At 34.5% G+C, this 18383-nt stretch overlaps 1 protein-coding gene and 1 pseudogene across 1 annotated transcript; one reads left to right on the top strand and one right to left on the bottom strand.

Annotated features, from left to right (window-relative positions):
- Window positions 1–314: 314 nt before the first annotated feature.
- Window positions 315–2680, top strand: LOC120129045 (annotated as a pseudogene).
- A 90-nt stretch (window positions 2681–2770) lies between these two features.
- On the bottom strand, window positions 2771–5447 carry LOC120129043 (sulfite exporter TauE/SafE family protein 4-like). Its single transcript, XM_039146650.1, has 12 exons — window positions 5174–5447; window positions 4936–5095; window positions 4662–4862; window positions 4492–4553; window positions 4374–4419; window positions 4217–4272; window positions 4036–4122; window positions 3896–3946; window positions 3572–3811; window positions 3386–3479; window positions 3169–3309; window positions 2771–3088 (listed from the first exon to the last, which is right to left on the bottom strand). The coding sequence occupies exons 1-12, from the start codon at window positions 5333–5335 to the stop codon at window positions 3006–3008; spliced, it is 1383 nt and encodes a 460-aa protein (XP_039002581.1). The 5' UTR covers window positions 5336–5447; the 3' UTR covers window positions 2771–3005.
- Window positions 5448–18383: the final 12936 nt, after the last annotated feature.

Genomic DNA, 18383 nt, shown 5'->3' with positions numbered 1-18383 from the left:
TTTTTTTTAAGAAAATGAATGAGTGATATGGTAAGGGAGTGGAGAACATCATTCTATTTACCACTTTAATCATATCTCCCCTCTTTTCAAAATAGTGACCTATTATCTTATTCTCAATGAGACCTATTAACATCTTTTAAATAATCCATAAACATGGATTGAAAAATAAAATCTTTAAAATAAATGAGTCTATCATGAATCCAATTCATCTTTTTTTACCATTAATGAAAACAATATGTTATTTTTAATTAAGTTTTGAGCATAGTAGAAATTGTGTACCTTTAACAAAACGCACTTCCAGTTTCATTCCTTTGCTCTCAAAACAAACAATGAATTTCCCTTGCCAATTTCTCTTGTACTTTATTTTCCTTCCACTTTCCTTCTCCCTTCCTTCTTACCCAAACGACACCGATGCCCTCACTCTCTTCCGCCTCCAAGCCGACACTCACGGCATCCTCCGCCCCAACTGGACCGGCCACGACGCCTGTTCCTTGGCCTGGCGCGGCGTTAACTGCTCCTCAACCGGCCGTGTCATCGAACTCTCCCTCCCTTCCCTCTACCTCCGCGGCCCCATAGCAGCCATTTCCCTCCTCGATCAGCTCCGAATCCTCGACCTCCATATAGGGCCATGGCTGGAGGCCGCAAACTACGCGACCGTGCAGGGGCCTAAAAAATAGGCCCTAAAAAAATATATATAATAGCATTTTACCAATAAACACCAATATAGATGGACCTATTACGATGTTTTTTCAAAAAAAACATCATTGCGGCTTTATTGATAAAACGAGATGGATTTATTGCGGTGTTTATCAAGAAAACGTCACTATTATTATTTCGAAATCAAATATATCTAAAAAATAGAGACTCTTTTATACGAATTTATAGCCCCGAAAACACTGCCACGGCCCTGCCTCCATGAAAATCGACTGAATGGCAGCGTTTCACCGTTAACCAATTGTACTAACCTCGAACTAGTTTATCTTACGGGCAACGATTTCTCCGGCGATATCCCGCCTGGTATCTCGCACCTCAGACGCCTTCTTCGCCTCGACTTGTCCGATAACAACGTACAAGGCCATATTCCTAAACAAATTTCGGGTTTGAAGCGGCTCATTACTCTCCGGCTTCAAAACAATGCATTGACTGGCCAAATCCCAGACTTTTCTTATTCTCTTAGAAACTTAACCGAGCTTAATTTAACCAACAATGAGCTTTACGGACGGTTACCGAGAAATTTATTGACGAAATTCAGCAAAGAAAGCTTTAAAGGAAATGAAGGGCTTTGTGGGCCAACTCCATTCCAGGTTTGTTCCTTCACAGGGTCTCAGCCGGTGGATTCACCGACCCGGACCGTTCCGTCGAACCCAAGGTCAATCCCTCAGTCCCCGATCATCGGGCCCGAAAGCAAAGACAGGGCACGTAAAGGCTTAACCCCTGGTGCAATAGTTTCAATCGTATTAGCAACCAGCGTGGTGTTTTTAGTGGTGGCTTCTTTTGTCGTGGCTTATTATTGCGGCAGAAACAGGGGAGACAACAGTGTTTCGGCCTCCGGCGGCAGTGGAAGTAGCTACGGAAGCGGAAAAAAGTTCATGCAAATGGCGTCGCCGTCGCTGACAGTGACGGAACCAACGCAACGGATAACAGTAAGCTGGTGTTTTTCGAGAGAAGGAAACAGTTCGAATTGGAGGATTTGTTGAAAGCTTCGGCAGAAATGATGGGAAAAGGGAGTTTGGGAACTGTTTACAGAGCGGTGCTCGACGATGGGTCGGTCGTCGCCGTTAAGAGGCTTAAAGACGCGAATCCATGTCCGAGGAAGGAATTCGAACAATACATGGCTATTATCGGGAAAGTTAAGCATCCCAACGTTGTGAAGTTGAAGGCTTACTATTATGCTAAAGAAGAGAAGCTTCTTGTTTATGATTACCTCCCTAATGGAAGCTTGCATTCACTTCTTCACGGTACGTATAGTGTTCCTGTTTAGTGTGATCGAACTGTTAATACTCCTAAATTATCCGACTTTAATTTGATAAACAGGAAACAGGGGACCGGGCAGGATTCCGTTGGATTGGACTACAAGGATCAGCTTGGTGTTAGGGGCGGCTCGAGGGTTATCAAAGATTCATCAAGTTTATAGCGAAGCAAAAATACCACATGGAAATGTGAAATCTTCGAATGTGCTTCTCGGCAAAAATGGGGTTTCTTTGATTGCTGATTTCGGGTTATCTTTGCTTCTAAGCCCCGTTAATGCTATAGCAGGATTGGGTGGATACAAGGCTCCTGAGCAATCCGAAGTTAAAAAACTGTCTCAGAAGGCCGATGTTTATAGTTTCGGAGTGTTGTTGTTGGAAGTACTCACCGGGAGAGCTCTGTCGCAGTACCCTTCCCCTACCCGTCCCCGAATCTACGTAGAAGAACAAACGGTTGATCTTCCGAAATGGGTCCGATCCCTTGTTAAGGAAGAGTGGACGGCTGAAGTCTTCGATCAAGAACTTTTGAGGTACAAAAACATTGAGGATATAAGGGTGGAACAGTCTCCTTTAGGGGAGGATTACGATGAATATCAAGATTCGATTTCACCTTCGGTTGCTACCACCGAAGATGGACTGTAGCTGGGTTACTGATAATTTTCATTGCCAATGCCGCTAATGTATTATCCTTTCTGTTTCTTTGTTAGATCCATTTGTTTGCCTTTGTGTGTCTGTTGTAATGTTTAACATCCTTTGTAAACGAAACCGAGAATGATCATTAAAAGGGAATTCGAAAATTCTGCTGCTGAAAGTTATGATGCATAAATCACATAAAGAATGGAGAGTTAGCCAGGAGCTAACAGTCACATTCGAAGGCAACACATTTGAAAGAATGGAGAGTTGGCCAGGAGCTAACAGTCACATTCGACGGCAACACATTTGAGGTAAACTATTTATTCCAACAGGAGACGTTGAATGTAGTGAGGTTGGTCAACAAGGTGATGACCGACGACATCTCCGTATAGATTTAGTCAATGATCATTGACTGCTGCAAAAATCTAAAAATCCCATGAATTCATGCTTCTGAATCATTCCAATGCTCTTCTCTATGCCTATGACTCCTGTTTAAATACATTCAAAAAATAAAATACGTCATTGCTTTGGATTAATTGAGTTTATGTGATAAGTTTACGTTACGTACCCATTGTGAGAGCACTTGCGAAGATGACACCCGATAGAATGAACACAATGAGCGATGCTCTTCTGAGGATTGCTATTAGTTTTCTCACGAAATACTGTCCCCAGAAACCAGCCAAGATAGATACTCCCATCAAGTACAACGCTGCAAACAAAAACGTGACAATTTTGATCAATGGACAAAAATCAGAACTTGCTGCAAGGATATGGCTATGGCTTACCGTAGGGGATTGGGAACCTCTTAAGCAAATAGAATTCAACGACTGATAAGGACGAAGAAAACAACATTACAAATGTTGCTGTTGCACTAGCCACCTGTTAATTGAAAACCAGAGCTGGTTTTAGTTTCATATTTATATCCATGTCTGAATATATGTCACTTAAAAAAATCTGGGCTTTAAATTTACCTGCGGAATCACACCAATTTCAAGGAGGAGAGGACCCAAAATGAAACCACCGCCGGAACCGAGCAATCCACCGACGGTGCCTCCCAAGATGCCACAGAGTGCACAAAATGCAATGTTCAGTGGACTCCATTGAATGGAAGCTTCACAAATTGTTTCAGTATCCCCGGTGCTCATTCTCTTCTTATAATCTCTGTATAATTTGATTGCTTCATATCCAAAAACCAACACTGAAACTGGGAACTGAAATATAAACATAGATTCGGTTCATTCATTCAATCAAAGAAAGCATGGTTTTTGCAATGTTCTCATCAAATTAAGGTTTACCTGTAAGCAAAATAGTGCCCAATACAAAGTGCTACAAGGAACCGCATCATTCTGCCAAAAATAAATAAATACCAACATGAATAAAGAACATTATGTAATCACCCAAATTTGAGACGAACTGAGATGGATTGTAAGCTTGCCTTGATGATTTGGATAACAGTGAAAAGCACCCAAACTGTAACTAGTATCAAAAGCCTTTTCCACCTTAGATTGAAACATAATATTTGCTGCAATATTCGGAACACATTATCAACTTGGTTTTGAGACTTGTGTGAGTAAAGAAAAATGGTAGGTGGGAGGAAAAAGGCTTGATTCACTAACCAGTTCGGATTTCTCTTCTTTCGGAATCAATGGCTCATACTCTGTATCTATCAGTACTGGAATTCAAAGAATTTAAGATGAAAAAGAATGAAGTTAATATCTTTTCAAATGTTCTAAGGATGAATATGATAAGAAAATCATCTATAATGAATCTTACATTCACCCCCGGAGTTTACTGTTCCTTGTGCCTTGGTGAGTTCATTCTGCAATTTTTTTAAAAATTAAAGCAAGGAAAAAAAGACTTTATATTATCAAATAATTGGAAGAGAAAAAACCTTTAAAAGTGTCTCTTCCTTCCACATTTCAATTGCCCTATAGAATGATCTTGAAGAGGTACCTAAAAAAAAAAGAAACAGAACGTTTCAATGGCGTAATAGGGAGGAAGCAGCACAAACATCAAAGAAATAAAATAGCAGAAAGTCATAGTTGGGATTGTTGAAGAAACCTATGAAGAGTATGATGATGAGTACAGTGATGAGCCAATAAGGAAAAACGACGCTCAAGGCAACACCAACGGTGATGCCAAGCATCAACGTAGGTTGAAAAAGAAGAGCCAGATCGTAGTCGATGATCGGCACTTCTTTCGCCGGATGCGGGACTCTAAGATTGTACCAAACCGACGACGCCGATGCTCCCATGATCATGCCTGCACCCATTCATTTTAAAAGTCACTGTTCCATTGGAGATAAAGCCAAAAAGAAAAGTGAAAAAAAAATTACATTTTGAAATAGCGGCGGCAGATTTGGTATCAAATCCAACAATCAAAGTAAGCATGGGAACGAAAATACCGCCGCCTCCAACGCCGCCAACCGTTCCACAAGCCGAACCTAGAAATCCTATCACCGTCGCCATTACAAGCCTCCAGTTCAACTCCAATTCCTACCAAAATCAAACAACCATTTAAAAGCCGCCCGAGAATATGAAATCAGGATTCTGCCACAAAGGAGAAAAACTTACAGGCCAAACTCGGTCCGTGTGGGATGAAACTGGGGACCGTAAGAGATTTGAGCTACGGTTCATGATGTCGTAGTTGTTCTTGTTGATGAACAAAACAGAGAGAATGGCTATTGAAAAACCAGACAGCAGATATAGAACGAATCCTTTGGTCGTCGCCGCCATGGCAGATTGGGAGATTAAACTATGGTTTTCAAAAACAACACCGCCGCCACGAGCAGGAAGCAAGAGGTGAAGAAGGGAACAATTGTTATTGGAATATATGGCAATGTTTTTTCTGTGAGTGTTTTCAGACAGAGGAAGAATAACCAGCAGAGCCGTTGTTATAAAATCTCCAGAGACGTTGTTATAAAATCAGAGGGAGATGTGACCTACTGACATTCATTCACTTCACATGCCAGTCAATAACTTGTCAGGATATACTGAATCACACATGCGCCTCCACGTGGCTCAATCACTGTGGGTGAACTCGTTCCTTCAAATCACAAAATTACATCAACCCGTTAATAAAAAAATAAAAATTTACTGTGACCGAGAATTTACAAAGGAGTGTGACTTTCTAGAATAAAAAATATTATATTTTTTTTATTAAGATAAAGTGATTATAAATTAATATTTGTTTAAAATATTTTTAATTATTTGATAATAAATATTTTATTATCTTGATACAGTCGTTAATATTCGAACCCTTAATCTTTAACACCAATAATAATTCTTTTAATTAGTAAAATAAGTTAATTTATACAATATTACATTTTAAAAAATTATATAAATTATAAGTTAGTCCTTTGAAACATGATTGTCCCACGAAATGTATTTATAAAAGACAAAATATTTTGTGGGAAACTTTAAAGAATGTATAATCAATCAGTCTTTAAAATTTCCACAACTTTTGTTTGTAGTGTTCCTTGGAATCTGAGCTCAATCATGGGATAGAAATCAAGCGTGGAAAGATACCTGGTAACTTCTTACTCGGAATGTGACAAATCTGAATTTATATTCAATTTTTCAAAATAATCTAAATCGTTAATTTTGAATAAATGATATATATATATATATATATATTATAAAATAGTAAAAAATTTAAACTTCAAATAATCTAAATCGTTGATATAGGTTGCTGTTATTAGTCATCATCATCAATGATATTATTATTTCTGATTAAAAACATAAACGGCCCACGTCTTGGTAGGTTCATGGCATATCAATCTGACCTGAGCAAATATATTTATGTCTGTAATACGCAGATAAAAGTAGACTCATCAGTCAAAGCCGACAAATTAAAATTGAATACGTTTCTTTAAATAAAACCCTCCACTCCTCCACTTTGGACTTTTTTTGGGGTTACAAATTGCGATTTCAATAATGGATGTTGGTAAGCTATAGTGATTTTTTTAATTATTTTCATTAAACCTATTAGCAGCGAAAATATTCCCCTTCATCTACTGCTTTATACTTCGATCTCTTTTAAAAAATACTTGGGTTTTTTTTAAATAAACAATACCTTTTAATTACTTTAAATTATTTCGAGATAAAAAATTCTATAAGGAGCTGTTTGTTTACTTCAGAATGTTTAAGCGTTGAATGATTCAGAGGCTCTGTATGTGACATGCTGTTTGATAATAGCTATGAATCATTCAGAATGTACTTCGGTGTTGAATCATTCAACACTTTTGTATTGAATCAGTTAGTACTGAATCATTCAGAGGTGTTAAACAAACGCGCTAAATGCTTAACGGTTCAGTATTCAGCGCTGAATGGTTCGATTAAGAGACAAACAAACATCCCCTAAGTCACTTACTACTCCAACTGTAAATTATATATACTTTTTCTTAGATTTATTTCACTTATTACGTAGATTTTTTTAAAATTATTTTAAATTATATATGAATATGAATATGATTGTGATTTTGTCTTTCTTAATAAAATACAACTGAAATTTAAATTTCAAACTTTTTTTAAAACATGATTTTCTAAAATTTAGTTCTATATGTTATTTTAAGAAATATTAATTAGAATAAGTTAATTTGGTAAAGAATTAAATGTGAAAATTATTATTATTTATTATTTTATACGCGTTAAATGTGAACAAATTAAATTGATGGCAACTTTGGCTACCCTAATAAGTGTATTAAATTTCTTCTCTTTTCATTTTTGATACAATCGTTTATTAAGTAAGTGTCATGATATTATTCTCTTTAAAGATTTATAGTGTATGTAAGTTATCGATAAATAAAATATATATTATTTTTTATAATCACTCCATATTATTAAAATAATAAGTGTAGAAAATTAATCTATTATCAATTAATTATAAAATTTTTATTTTTAAAAATAATAAATATTATCGTTACTTGAAGATTAAATACAGGTTATTTTATTTATATACAATATTTTATTATTTAATCTATATTTATTTATCGATTAATTAAAAAAAATTATATAAACTTTTTTCCCTCACTCACATTGAACCTAATAAAATCACCCTAACCTATAATCAATTAAAGGGTACATTTGATAGGCAAAAATTTTGTCCAAACTTATAACACACCATATTTGAATATAAATATATATTTTTATAATAATATCAAAGTACCTCTTATCTAGACGTATTTGTTTCAAAAATAAAATAAAAAATCACTCACCCTCCTCCATTGAAACCAATCATGCACATTTAGAGATGGGCATGAGTCATGTTTTGGTCAACCCGACCCGAAAAATATGTATTCTCCCCTTGACTCGAATCCAATCCGATTTTTTAAAATAAAATTTGAACATGAATCGATTCGAAATAATAAAAATATTATTTTTATTTAATAAAAACATTGATTTAATTAAAAAATAATACATAGAGGGTATTATTGTAATTATTCTTAAATATATAACGAAAAATTATAATTTTTTGGGTCTGATCGGGTCGGGTATTTTTACCCTAAAACCGAATCTAACCCGACCCGACTCGAACCCAAATTTTTTTAAAAAAAACTTGACCCTATCCGGTTAAATCGAAACCTATCGAATTCGGGTCCAATTCTCATCCACACGCGCATTCACCTACTATGCCTATATATTTAATTAATGGAAATGGACAGATCACATACAATGACAGATCTATATGTTTTAAATAAAATAGCAACCGTACAAATCACATGCTTTATTAATTTTACATTTGTCAAATATTTTATATTATATTAAGAATATGACATACATGTATGTTGAGAGGTTGGACTTGGTTTAGCTGAGCCGTAAAATGTCAAAAATCTACTATTTAATTATTCAATAGAATAGATAGCCTGATGCAGTATAATGATGGATACCTATATACAATAAATAATAATAACAACAAAATATTTGGTTATTTGTATTTAAATAGTTTTATTATAATAGTAATCGCATTGTAACTCTGAAAAATTGTCACACGTTTGAATTACCGGATCTGACTAAACATAAAATGTATGTCAAATTATTCTACTAGCACTTATGTTATGAATAGATCTTAATATAAAATGATTTTTATTTCAGAAAAACAATATAAACCTAGTTTAAATAAAAAATTAAAAAATATACTAAAACACACATCATAAACATCTTTAACACTAAACTAAAACTTAAACTAAAATAATTTTCTTGAATAACATGATAAAATTATAAGATATTATATGTTCATAATTTTTTTAATATACTAATAATACACACAGTCTACATATATTTTTATTGCATTAATTTTAATGTTAGTTATCGATAGTCGTTTTTTATTTTATTTTTATATCATGTCTTATATTTTATTTTTATTTTTAATAATTTTTATATGACTTGTTTTTATTTGTTTTATGACACATTTTGTTCTATCTTTTTAACGCATTTGTTATAATGTTGTTCTTTCTTATTTTTGACCATCGATTAAATTTGGATACATGATTTGCATTCGTGGATAGTTTTTCACGACGCTTTACTTTGATTTGCGGTTTGTCGATGGTTTTTAAGTAGATCATCATCTTTTGTTGTTCGTTTTCCAATACAATCATATGTATATATTTGTATCTATATTTGTTCGAGTTTTTAGTTAGATTTTTAAAATATTCTTTATATGATTTTAGGTAACTAATTTTTTATGTCAATAATCATAGGAAAACATATTAAAAATTAATTAGTCTAAGTGAGATGATGTATTAAATCCCTTAAGTAAGATCAGAAGTTCGAATCTTGACCATTATGAATGGAGCAAATTAAGTTGGGAGGGTTTCCATTGCCTCTGCAATACCCAATCCGAATTAGTCGATTAGTAGATTGTATATCGGTAGTTATACCAAAAAATATTATAAAAAAAAATCTAATTATGTTATTAATTTACTATTATAATTATAAATTTTTATTATAATTCAAAATATTTTTTTATTTTTAATAAAATTTAACGAGTTATATAAAAATATATTAATTAGACATTTTTTATGGCAAAAATCAAATGATACCCGTCTCTATGTCCCTAACTTTATTTCTTTTTTTCCTTTCATGCTAATTATTTTAATCATATAGCTGCCTTAAAATTATATGTCCTCAATCATAAAATTTTGTTTTTAGTTCCTTCAAATCACTCACTAACCATGTTGTACTATTAAATTGCACACATGGTGCTCATGAAAAGTACTTGATTACTAGTATGATATATATATAGGTCCAATTCTTGATTTAGGTCCCTCTATTATGCCAAATTTTAAAAATTGATTCATATACTTTAATATGACATAATTTAGTCCCCCATTACCATAATATGATTAATTAATCCAAATTGTTAATAACATCAGCAATTCCAGTTGAAACGCCAAAATGGAATTTTTCATATAAAAAGAATGATTAATTTAAAAAAAAAAACTTTAGTGAAAGAACTAACTAATTCATTAAAACTTTTCACATCGATCAAATGTTTAAGGGCGTTATTAAAAAAATCTAGATTAACTTATGCGAAATTAGAGTAGAATAACGAAATTCTAAATTTTAGTACAGTAAAAGGACAATACACAATTTTAACTTTATATATTGTTGATTAAGGAGTTTGTGCAAGACACTTGTAAGTTTGTAAGAGATCAACATTGAAAGTTGTAGTGGGGGACTATTTACTGTGCTGTGCAATTCATCTTTTATATCTGTTCTTCAACCCCGTAAAAGGTGAAGGGAAAAAGTATACTTAAAGCATTATGAAGAGATCTTTTAGAGCTGTATGTGGGAAGGCTGAAAAAAACTAGCAAGTGGTGCTTTTGTTATGTTGGAATTATTTTACGTCTTTCAGGAGAATTCTATGTAGGTGATATATTTTCCATGAGCAAATTTTATTTGAATTCATTGCTTCTCCGCCAATTGCTCCACATAAATATGTATAATACAATTAAAGTGTATTTCCATAATTGAAATAGAATTGTTAGAAAAATAAGGATATAAATTTTAAGGGTAAAGTATACAAATGACCCCTCGACCATAGAGTCTTGCTTTATTGAGTTCTTCGACTATAAGACGTTGTTTTCTTGAGTTCTTCGTCTATAAGATGTTGCTTTCTTGAGTCCCTGACTATTAAAAGTTACAAAATGGTCATCATACTATTTATTATATTCCAAATTCATCATTTTCAGTAAAAAAATTGATAACATATGTTTTAGATGTTAATTTATTGTCTGAGATGATAAATCTGAACCCAGAATCTCAAATAACTATTATATCTCATACAACATATTAACATTTAATTAGATCGTCATTAAATTTTTAATGGAAAATGATGAGCCTGAAATTGTAACCTCCTAGACTCGGCCTAGACGGTATGACCGAATATAGGCGGTCACATATCGTATTCGGAGATCATTTCCATTTTCAAAACGTAATTGAAATCCACTCCGGTGTATAAAATACAAGTAACGGTAAAATACGAAAATAACAATAGGGTTTATACGATAAATATATACATATATCAACATCAGAAGTTCGTATGAAAATATGTTCATAATAAAATATCGATAATACAAATACATACAGACAGTAGTTGAAACACATGTTACCAAAATATAATATAAATGGGCACAAGGGAACATACAGTGAAATAGAAATGGAGAACAGTCGATCCTCCTGATATCAAGTTTGTTAGTCTACTGTCGAATAATATCTAAAAAGTTAAAATACGGATACTTTTAACACGAGAGTTGCAAAATATCAAACTTTTTTTATTACAGCATTCTGCTTATGTTATACTCCTATTTGTATTGCATGTCCGTACATATGATTCATCAGAGTCAAAAATTAAAACAAAGGAGTATCGAAGTTGTGTCTCTTCCATGGAACAAAAGAATGATGTTGATATTTGGTGTTTACCCAGGACATGAGATCGTATTCAGATTACGGGAAAATGTTAAAGAAAACATACATTTTATTTTTTTACTTATTAAATACTACTCCCTTTTAAAGTTTTATATATTATTTTTAGAATAAACTACACCAGTGATTACCTAATTATATCTCTTTTTTTTTATTATTATTTTGAATTTTTGTTAATCAGACATTCAACTATTTAAATGCATTCAATTAGATCATTTACCGTCAACATTTAACAGAAGTGCTGACGTGATAGTTAATAAAATTTGTATAATTACACATATAATCACTATTACTTATATAATCTACCAATTTAATCATTTTAATAAATTAAAATAAATGTAATCATCCAATAGGATGATGACATGTGCGGGTGACAAAGGAGAACATCAACCACCAGGACAAGACTAATTATTTGTCTTGAAGTGGACTACATGTGGGCGTTTTTCCCGAAAAATCACCGGTGACCGGTATATTTACTGATCTAACACCAGTCAGACTATATTTTCTGATCTAACACCATTAGCAGTAAAGCGCGCCCCCTGTGCCGCGTTATATGCTGATTTGGCGCCACGTGGGGTAAGGCGCGCCCCCTGAAGCGTATGCTGACATAGATATACGTGGATAAAGAGCGGGTAGGTGTGTAATTACACCTAAGGCGCGGGGCAGGGGCCGCGCCTTCCCTGTGAATCTGACACGCGCCAGGAAGGCACACCTTAGGTGTAATTACACAACTACCCCGACTTCAATACCCTCAAACCTCCCTATAAATACCTTCATCCTCAATCACTTTCATCATATCAAATTCTCTCAACTTCTCTCAAATACTCTTATAATCTATTCTAAGGTATATTTTATTATATTTTTAATATTTTGTATTTAATTTATTTAAGTATTTAATTTATTTATTATTTTACTTATTTATTTTTTTGCAGATATAAAATGGCAGACGATCTGCTTCGCTCGGATGCAAATCATATATCTCGACACTTTGCTGATACGATAACATTTTAACGTTTTAATTTAATTTAAATGATTAGTAATAATTTGTTGATTTATTTAATGCATGATTATTAGATTAAGAATTATTTTTTGTAATTATTTAATTTTAGGAGAAGGATCGTGTATTAGATCCTTTTATTAGGAATCTTAAGTTAGTGATACCTAGCCGTGTCTTGCCGTATTTAGTAGAGGCTAGATTCGGTTACATAGGTAGATATCAGGGTCATTGTAAGATAGAGCCAGACCTGATTTCTGCCTTAGTAGAGCGGTGGAGGCCGGAGACCCACACATTCCATCTTTCGTGCGGAGAGTGCACGATTACACTTGAGGATGTTTCTATGCACCTGGGGCTTCCGTTGGATGAAGATGTGATATCGGGGATCGCACATGGTTCCTGGACTGCTTTGTGCCGGGATAATCTAGGACGTGTCCTGGAAAATTTTAATGGTGGTCGGATACCGTTAAATTGGTTAGATGCCAATTTTCATGATTTGAGCGAGGACGTGTCTGAGGATGAAGTTAAAATGTATGCACGGGCATGCAAACTGCAGCTGATAGGAGGGTTGTTGATGCCGGACAAATCGCGCAACCAAGTTCACTGCATGTGGTTGCGACACATTGGCGACTTTCATCTGGCCGGATCACTCAGTTTGGGCTCGGCAGTTTTGGCTTTCCTGTACAGAGAGATGTGTCAAGCCACTGACTACAGGCGTAATGCTATTGGCGGATGTCTCCTGCTGCTGCAGTCCTGGGCATGGTATCGATTGCCCTTTTTATGTTTCGTTGTCAAGAACCCATTCATATTTCCACTACTATTGAGGTAATTGTAAAATTGATTTCGTATATTAATCATTTTATACAACGTATAATAATTTTTTTCCTCGAATAGGTGGTCTACTGATAGGAAAAATCATCAGGAGCTACCTGATGATTTAGAAAAAAAATTAGGGTGCTCATCGATCAGCAGGCTAATACACATGTATGAATTTTAATGTTTAAAAATCGATTTTAGATTATAGTTACATAATTTGATACAAAAACAACGCCGATTTCATCTTCTCGAATTTCACCGTCATAATAAACAATAGTTGAAAGTCGCGCCATTCTTTGAGTTTAAAAGTGCGGCAATATTATATCTGCAAAAAAAAATAATTGAAACAATGCTTATTAAATAAATAATATATGTATGAAAATATAACAGAATAAAATTTTTACACATAAATTTAAATAATTTAAATAATATAATTTTATATTTTTACCTGTACCGCAAAACAATTTCGACGTATATTTCCGCTTTCTAATTTTATAAACACATAAATTAATTGATAACAATTAGTATAATATTTTTTCAAATAATCATAATAAACAATAAATATAATAAAAAAAATTATCACAAAATTACCTTATAACGAAAAATCGAACAAACTTCTGAATAAAATATGAGAAAATTGTAACAATTATTGACTCGTTGACGGAATTGTTGTATTAATTTATAAGTTGAGAGGAGAGATGTGAGGAGATGTGAGGAACTTAATCGAGGAGAAGGGTATTTATAGCCGGGAAAAGTTACAAGGCGCGGTACCTGTATCGCGCCTTATATAATTATATCAGTTAAAGGTATGGCGCGGCCCCTGCCCCTCACTATATATAAACCAGAATTAAAGGTAAGGCACGACTCCTGCCCCGCGCTATACCCCTACGTGGCATAAGGCGCGCCCCAATGACCGCGCTTTACACACATGTATTCATGTCAGCATAAGCAGCGCTTCAGGGGGCGCGCCTTACCACACGTGGCGCCAAATCAGTATATAGCGCGGTGCAGGGGGTGTGCTTTACTGCTAAGGGTGTAAGATCGGGAAATATAGTTTGACTGGTGTTAGATCGGTAAATATACCGGTCACCGGTGATTTTTCGTGAAAAACGCCCTACATGTGCTATATAACTTGTATTTTAGTGTAATTTTAAATTCTCAATATTGTATATATCTTAACTTAAATTCACATCTTAATAAAATTGAATATATATTTTATTCTTATCTTAACTAAAGTAAAAAAATATTGTAGTCTTTTCTAAACTTAAAAAAATATTTTTACCTTTAACTTAAATATTTAAATTTATTCTTATAATATTTTTAATTAAGATAAAAATATTTTTTATAGTTAAAATAAAAATAAAATGTATTTATTAAATTAAAATAAAAATAAAAAATATTTTTTAAATTAAAATAAAAATATATATTTTAAGTAAAGTTAAGAATAAATAATATTTAATAATTTAAGGTAAGAATATAATATATTTAATAATTTAAGTTAAGAATATAGTGTAGGTAACAAGTTAAGATAAAAATAAAATAAATTTTAGATTAGATTAAAATATATTTTTTAGTTAAGATAAGAATAAAATATATTTAATAAATTAAGAAAAATACAAAATATATTTTTTAATGTTAAGATGTGATTTTAAGTTAAAATATATTTAATATTAAGAATTTAAGATTATACTAAAAAAACAAGATATATACAACAACAACAACAACAAAACCCTATTCCTATATGCAATGGGGTAAGGGAGAGGTAGGGTAGTAGGCTGCCCCCAACGCCAGGTTGAGAGCAGCTTCCGTTGAAGACCTCCGGTAGTTAGAAAATTAAAAATAAACGATCAAATGCAGTGCATGCATGCATAAATAAAAATACTTAGTTGAACATTCTTCATATGCAGTCTTCATATGCGCGCCTGTAATGGGAAGTAATTCCTGCAAATAGGTCTATGCGTAAAAATCTCTGCATATAGATAGAAACGTAAGACCCGACTAAATTTGAAAGAGGAAACATGAAGAGAATGATACACAAAAGTCAACGATAGTAAGCTAGGAGAAGGAATATAATCAAATGGGTTTAAAACCTAAACTAAGACAACACTACTCCGCTACCCTAGTTCTAAGCCTTTATAAATTCTAATGATAGAAGCGTATAAAAAGTAGAAGTCATGGAAATTACTACAAAGGCATTAAAAGAAGACAAATATGATACACCCTATGGATGTGACCCGCACTACTCGGCTACCCTGGTCTTAAGTCTCCATACTTTCCTATTAGAGGTCATGTCCTCGGTAAGGGCTAAATCCTTCAAATCAGATCTCAAGCAGTCTTCCCACTTCCGCCTTGGTTATCCTCTTCTTCTGGTACCGTCGACTGTAATTGAGTCTACCCTCCTGACCGCATCCGATGGTTGTCGCCTAAGGACATGCCCAAACCATCGTAGTCTTCCCTCCCTCAATTTTTCGAATACAGGCACCACCCCCAAGGACATCCTAATAGCAGAGTTTGGTGTCATGTCCCACAGAGTCCTACCACATACCCATGGAAGCATTCTCATTTCAGCGGCCTCCATCCTCATTTCGTGATCCTTCTTGATTGCCCAACATTCTGATCTATACAACATCGATGGTCTTATTGCCATTCTATAAAATTTTCCCTTAAGTTTTAAAACCATCTTTTTGTCACACAAAACTCCAATAGCAGCCTTCCACTTTAGCCATCCTGCCTTTATACGGTGTGTAACGTCATCATCCACACCCTCATCTTTATGAATCATAGATCCTAGGTACTTGAAACAATCCTTTGAGGATAGAACGTGTCCTTCTATGCATACTTCTACATCGTCATCATTTTGGTTCCCACTGAAGTTTGAACATAAATACTCTGTCTTTTCAATATTGATCCTTAGACCTTTTTCTTCCAAAGCAGTCTTCCAAGTAGTCAGTCTACTATTCAACTCAGTTTTTGTTTCATCAACTAGGACAATGTCGTCAGCGAAAAGCATACACCATGGAACACCGTCTGGTGTCGCAAAATAAATGTCTTCCATAATCAAGGCGAAGATGTAAGGGCTAAGAGCCGACCCTTGGTGGAGTGCGATTTCCACCGGGAATGCCTCGGTGTCGCCAATTGTAGTCCTGACATATGTAGTAGATCTATAGTACATATCACGAATCGCTCGGATATAAGCAGTTGATATCCATCTCGTTTCCAAGGTCTTCCAGATCGTATCGCGGGAAACGCTATCATACGCCTTCTCAAGGTCAATGAACGCCATGTGAAGATCTCTATTTTTTTCCCTATATTTCTCCATAAGCCGTCGTAGTAGATGAATCGCCGTCGTAGTAGACCTGCCTGGCATAAAGCCAAATTGGTTTTTCGAAACCCTAGAAACCTGTCTCAACCTAGCCTCTATCACCCTTTCCCGTAGCTTCATGGTATGGATGAGTAGTTTAATACCTCTGTAGCTGCCACAACGTTGGGGATCTCCTTTATTCTTATAGATTGGTATCACCGTAGACTCTCTCCACTCCTCTGGCATCTTGGCAGTCTCTAAAATAATATTAAAGATGTTGGTCAACCACTTAACTCCCTCTCCTCCTAGGGCCAACCACACGGTAATAGGAATTTGATCTAGACCGACAGCTTTATCCCTCCCCATCTTTCTAAGAGCCATTTTGACTTTCTCAAACCCAATCCTACTTGTAGGGCAGTCATTGGTCGTAGTATGATGGTCGGTTGACCCATCAACGGTACTATCTCTACAGGGAGAGGCACCGTCATTAAATAAGCCAAAGAAGTAACTACCCCAAACCCTCTTAATATCATGATCTTTCACTAAAAGAACAACATTGCTGTCCTTAATAAACCTAATGCTACCTAGATCATTTTTTCTGTTCTCCCTGGATTTTGCTAGCCTGAAGATGCCGTTTTGTCCTTCCTTGGTGTCTAATCTCTTGTACATTTCCTAGTGGGTAAGCTTCCACTTTTTCACCCAAGGGATATTGGTTTGAGTCCCATGTTTTCTCTCTACCATTTTTAATTTTCTTTTCACTAGAGGGTAATACCCTGATTGGTGGAAACTAAATAAAATAAATTAAATCCTCCGGTTATCATTATATTTGGCACTAGCGACCTATAATTAACGATGACCAAATGTGTAATTATACTAATTTTATTAATTGTCACGTCATCATTTTCATTAAATGTTAACGGCAAGTGACCTAATTGAATGTGTTTAAATAGTCGAATGACCTAATTGACAAAATTTCAAAAAAAAAAAAAGTGATCAAAATGAAAACGGGCTATAGTTAGGTGGTCACTGATATAGTTTAATTTTATTTTTATTAAACTTGAAAAAGAATGAACAATTATTTGAAAGTTATTTTAAAATTAATAGATATAATTCACGAGACTACATATGAGACGTGGTGAGCCGGAACCATAAAATAATTTCTCGAACAGTGGACAAGAGTTTTGAATAGATATTTGGATTTTGTCTGTCGAGCACGAAGGGGATTGGAAAAGGAGATGTAGTAAGCAACGAAAAATGAAAAGATATATGTGGTGCAAATTAAGGGTGGTGGGAAATAGGCAATGGCATATCCCCTGGGTGATGCTGAAACTACCAACCTCGTTTTTCATCTTTTGTTTTTTAATAACAGAAAAAAAGGTGAAAACATCACCCTTTTCTTGACATTTTCTTTGACACACACACTAGCTTGCTATATCAACCCATACGAGGCTTCAATATCAACCCCTCTCAGGAGCCACCCCTTCCATTGTCTTCCAAATGCTCAAAACCAGGCAGCCGGGGGTGGCTCAAATGCTGTCCATCCTTTACTTACACTATTATTATTTGAATTTAGTCAGTCGCCTTCTTCTTCAAGGGAGGTGTCTGTTATAGGGCAACTTCGATCCTTTGGCATTTTGGGGTTTCCTCCATCACCATGAAGCACTTCCACCCCAGGGCGAGTCAGATTATGCTATGCTACTTTGGTGATTCTATTTCCCTTTGGTTTTATTTGTAGGCCATTGGCGTAT

Source organism: Hibiscus syriacus, unplaced genomic scaffold (assembly GCF_006381635.1).
Source record: "Hibiscus syriacus cultivar Baekdansim isolate YM2019G1 unplaced genomic scaffold, ASM638163v2 tig00110482_pilon, whole genome shotgun sequence".
NCBI lineage: Eukaryota > Viridiplantae > Streptophyta > Magnoliopsida > Malvales > Malvaceae > Hibiscus > Hibiscus syriacus.
Note: the sequence above shows the minus strand (reverse complement) of the source record. Positions and strands in the feature narration are given on the sequence as shown.

Excerpts from the sequence above, each read along its gene's own strand:
- LOC120129043 (XM_039146650.1), bottom strand. The coding sequence starts at position 5,335 with ATGGCGGCGACGACCAAAGGATTCGTTCTATATCTGCTGTCTGGTTTT. Across the intron at positions 5,096-5,173 it reads ACACGGACCGAGTTTGGCCT|GAATTGGAGTTGAACTGGAG; the intron begins GTAAGTTTTTCT and ends TGATTTTGGTAG. Across the intron at positions 4,554-4,661 it reads CATCATCATACTCTTCATAG|GTACCTCTTCAAGATCATTC; the intron begins GTTTCTTCAACA and ends TTTTTTTTTTAG.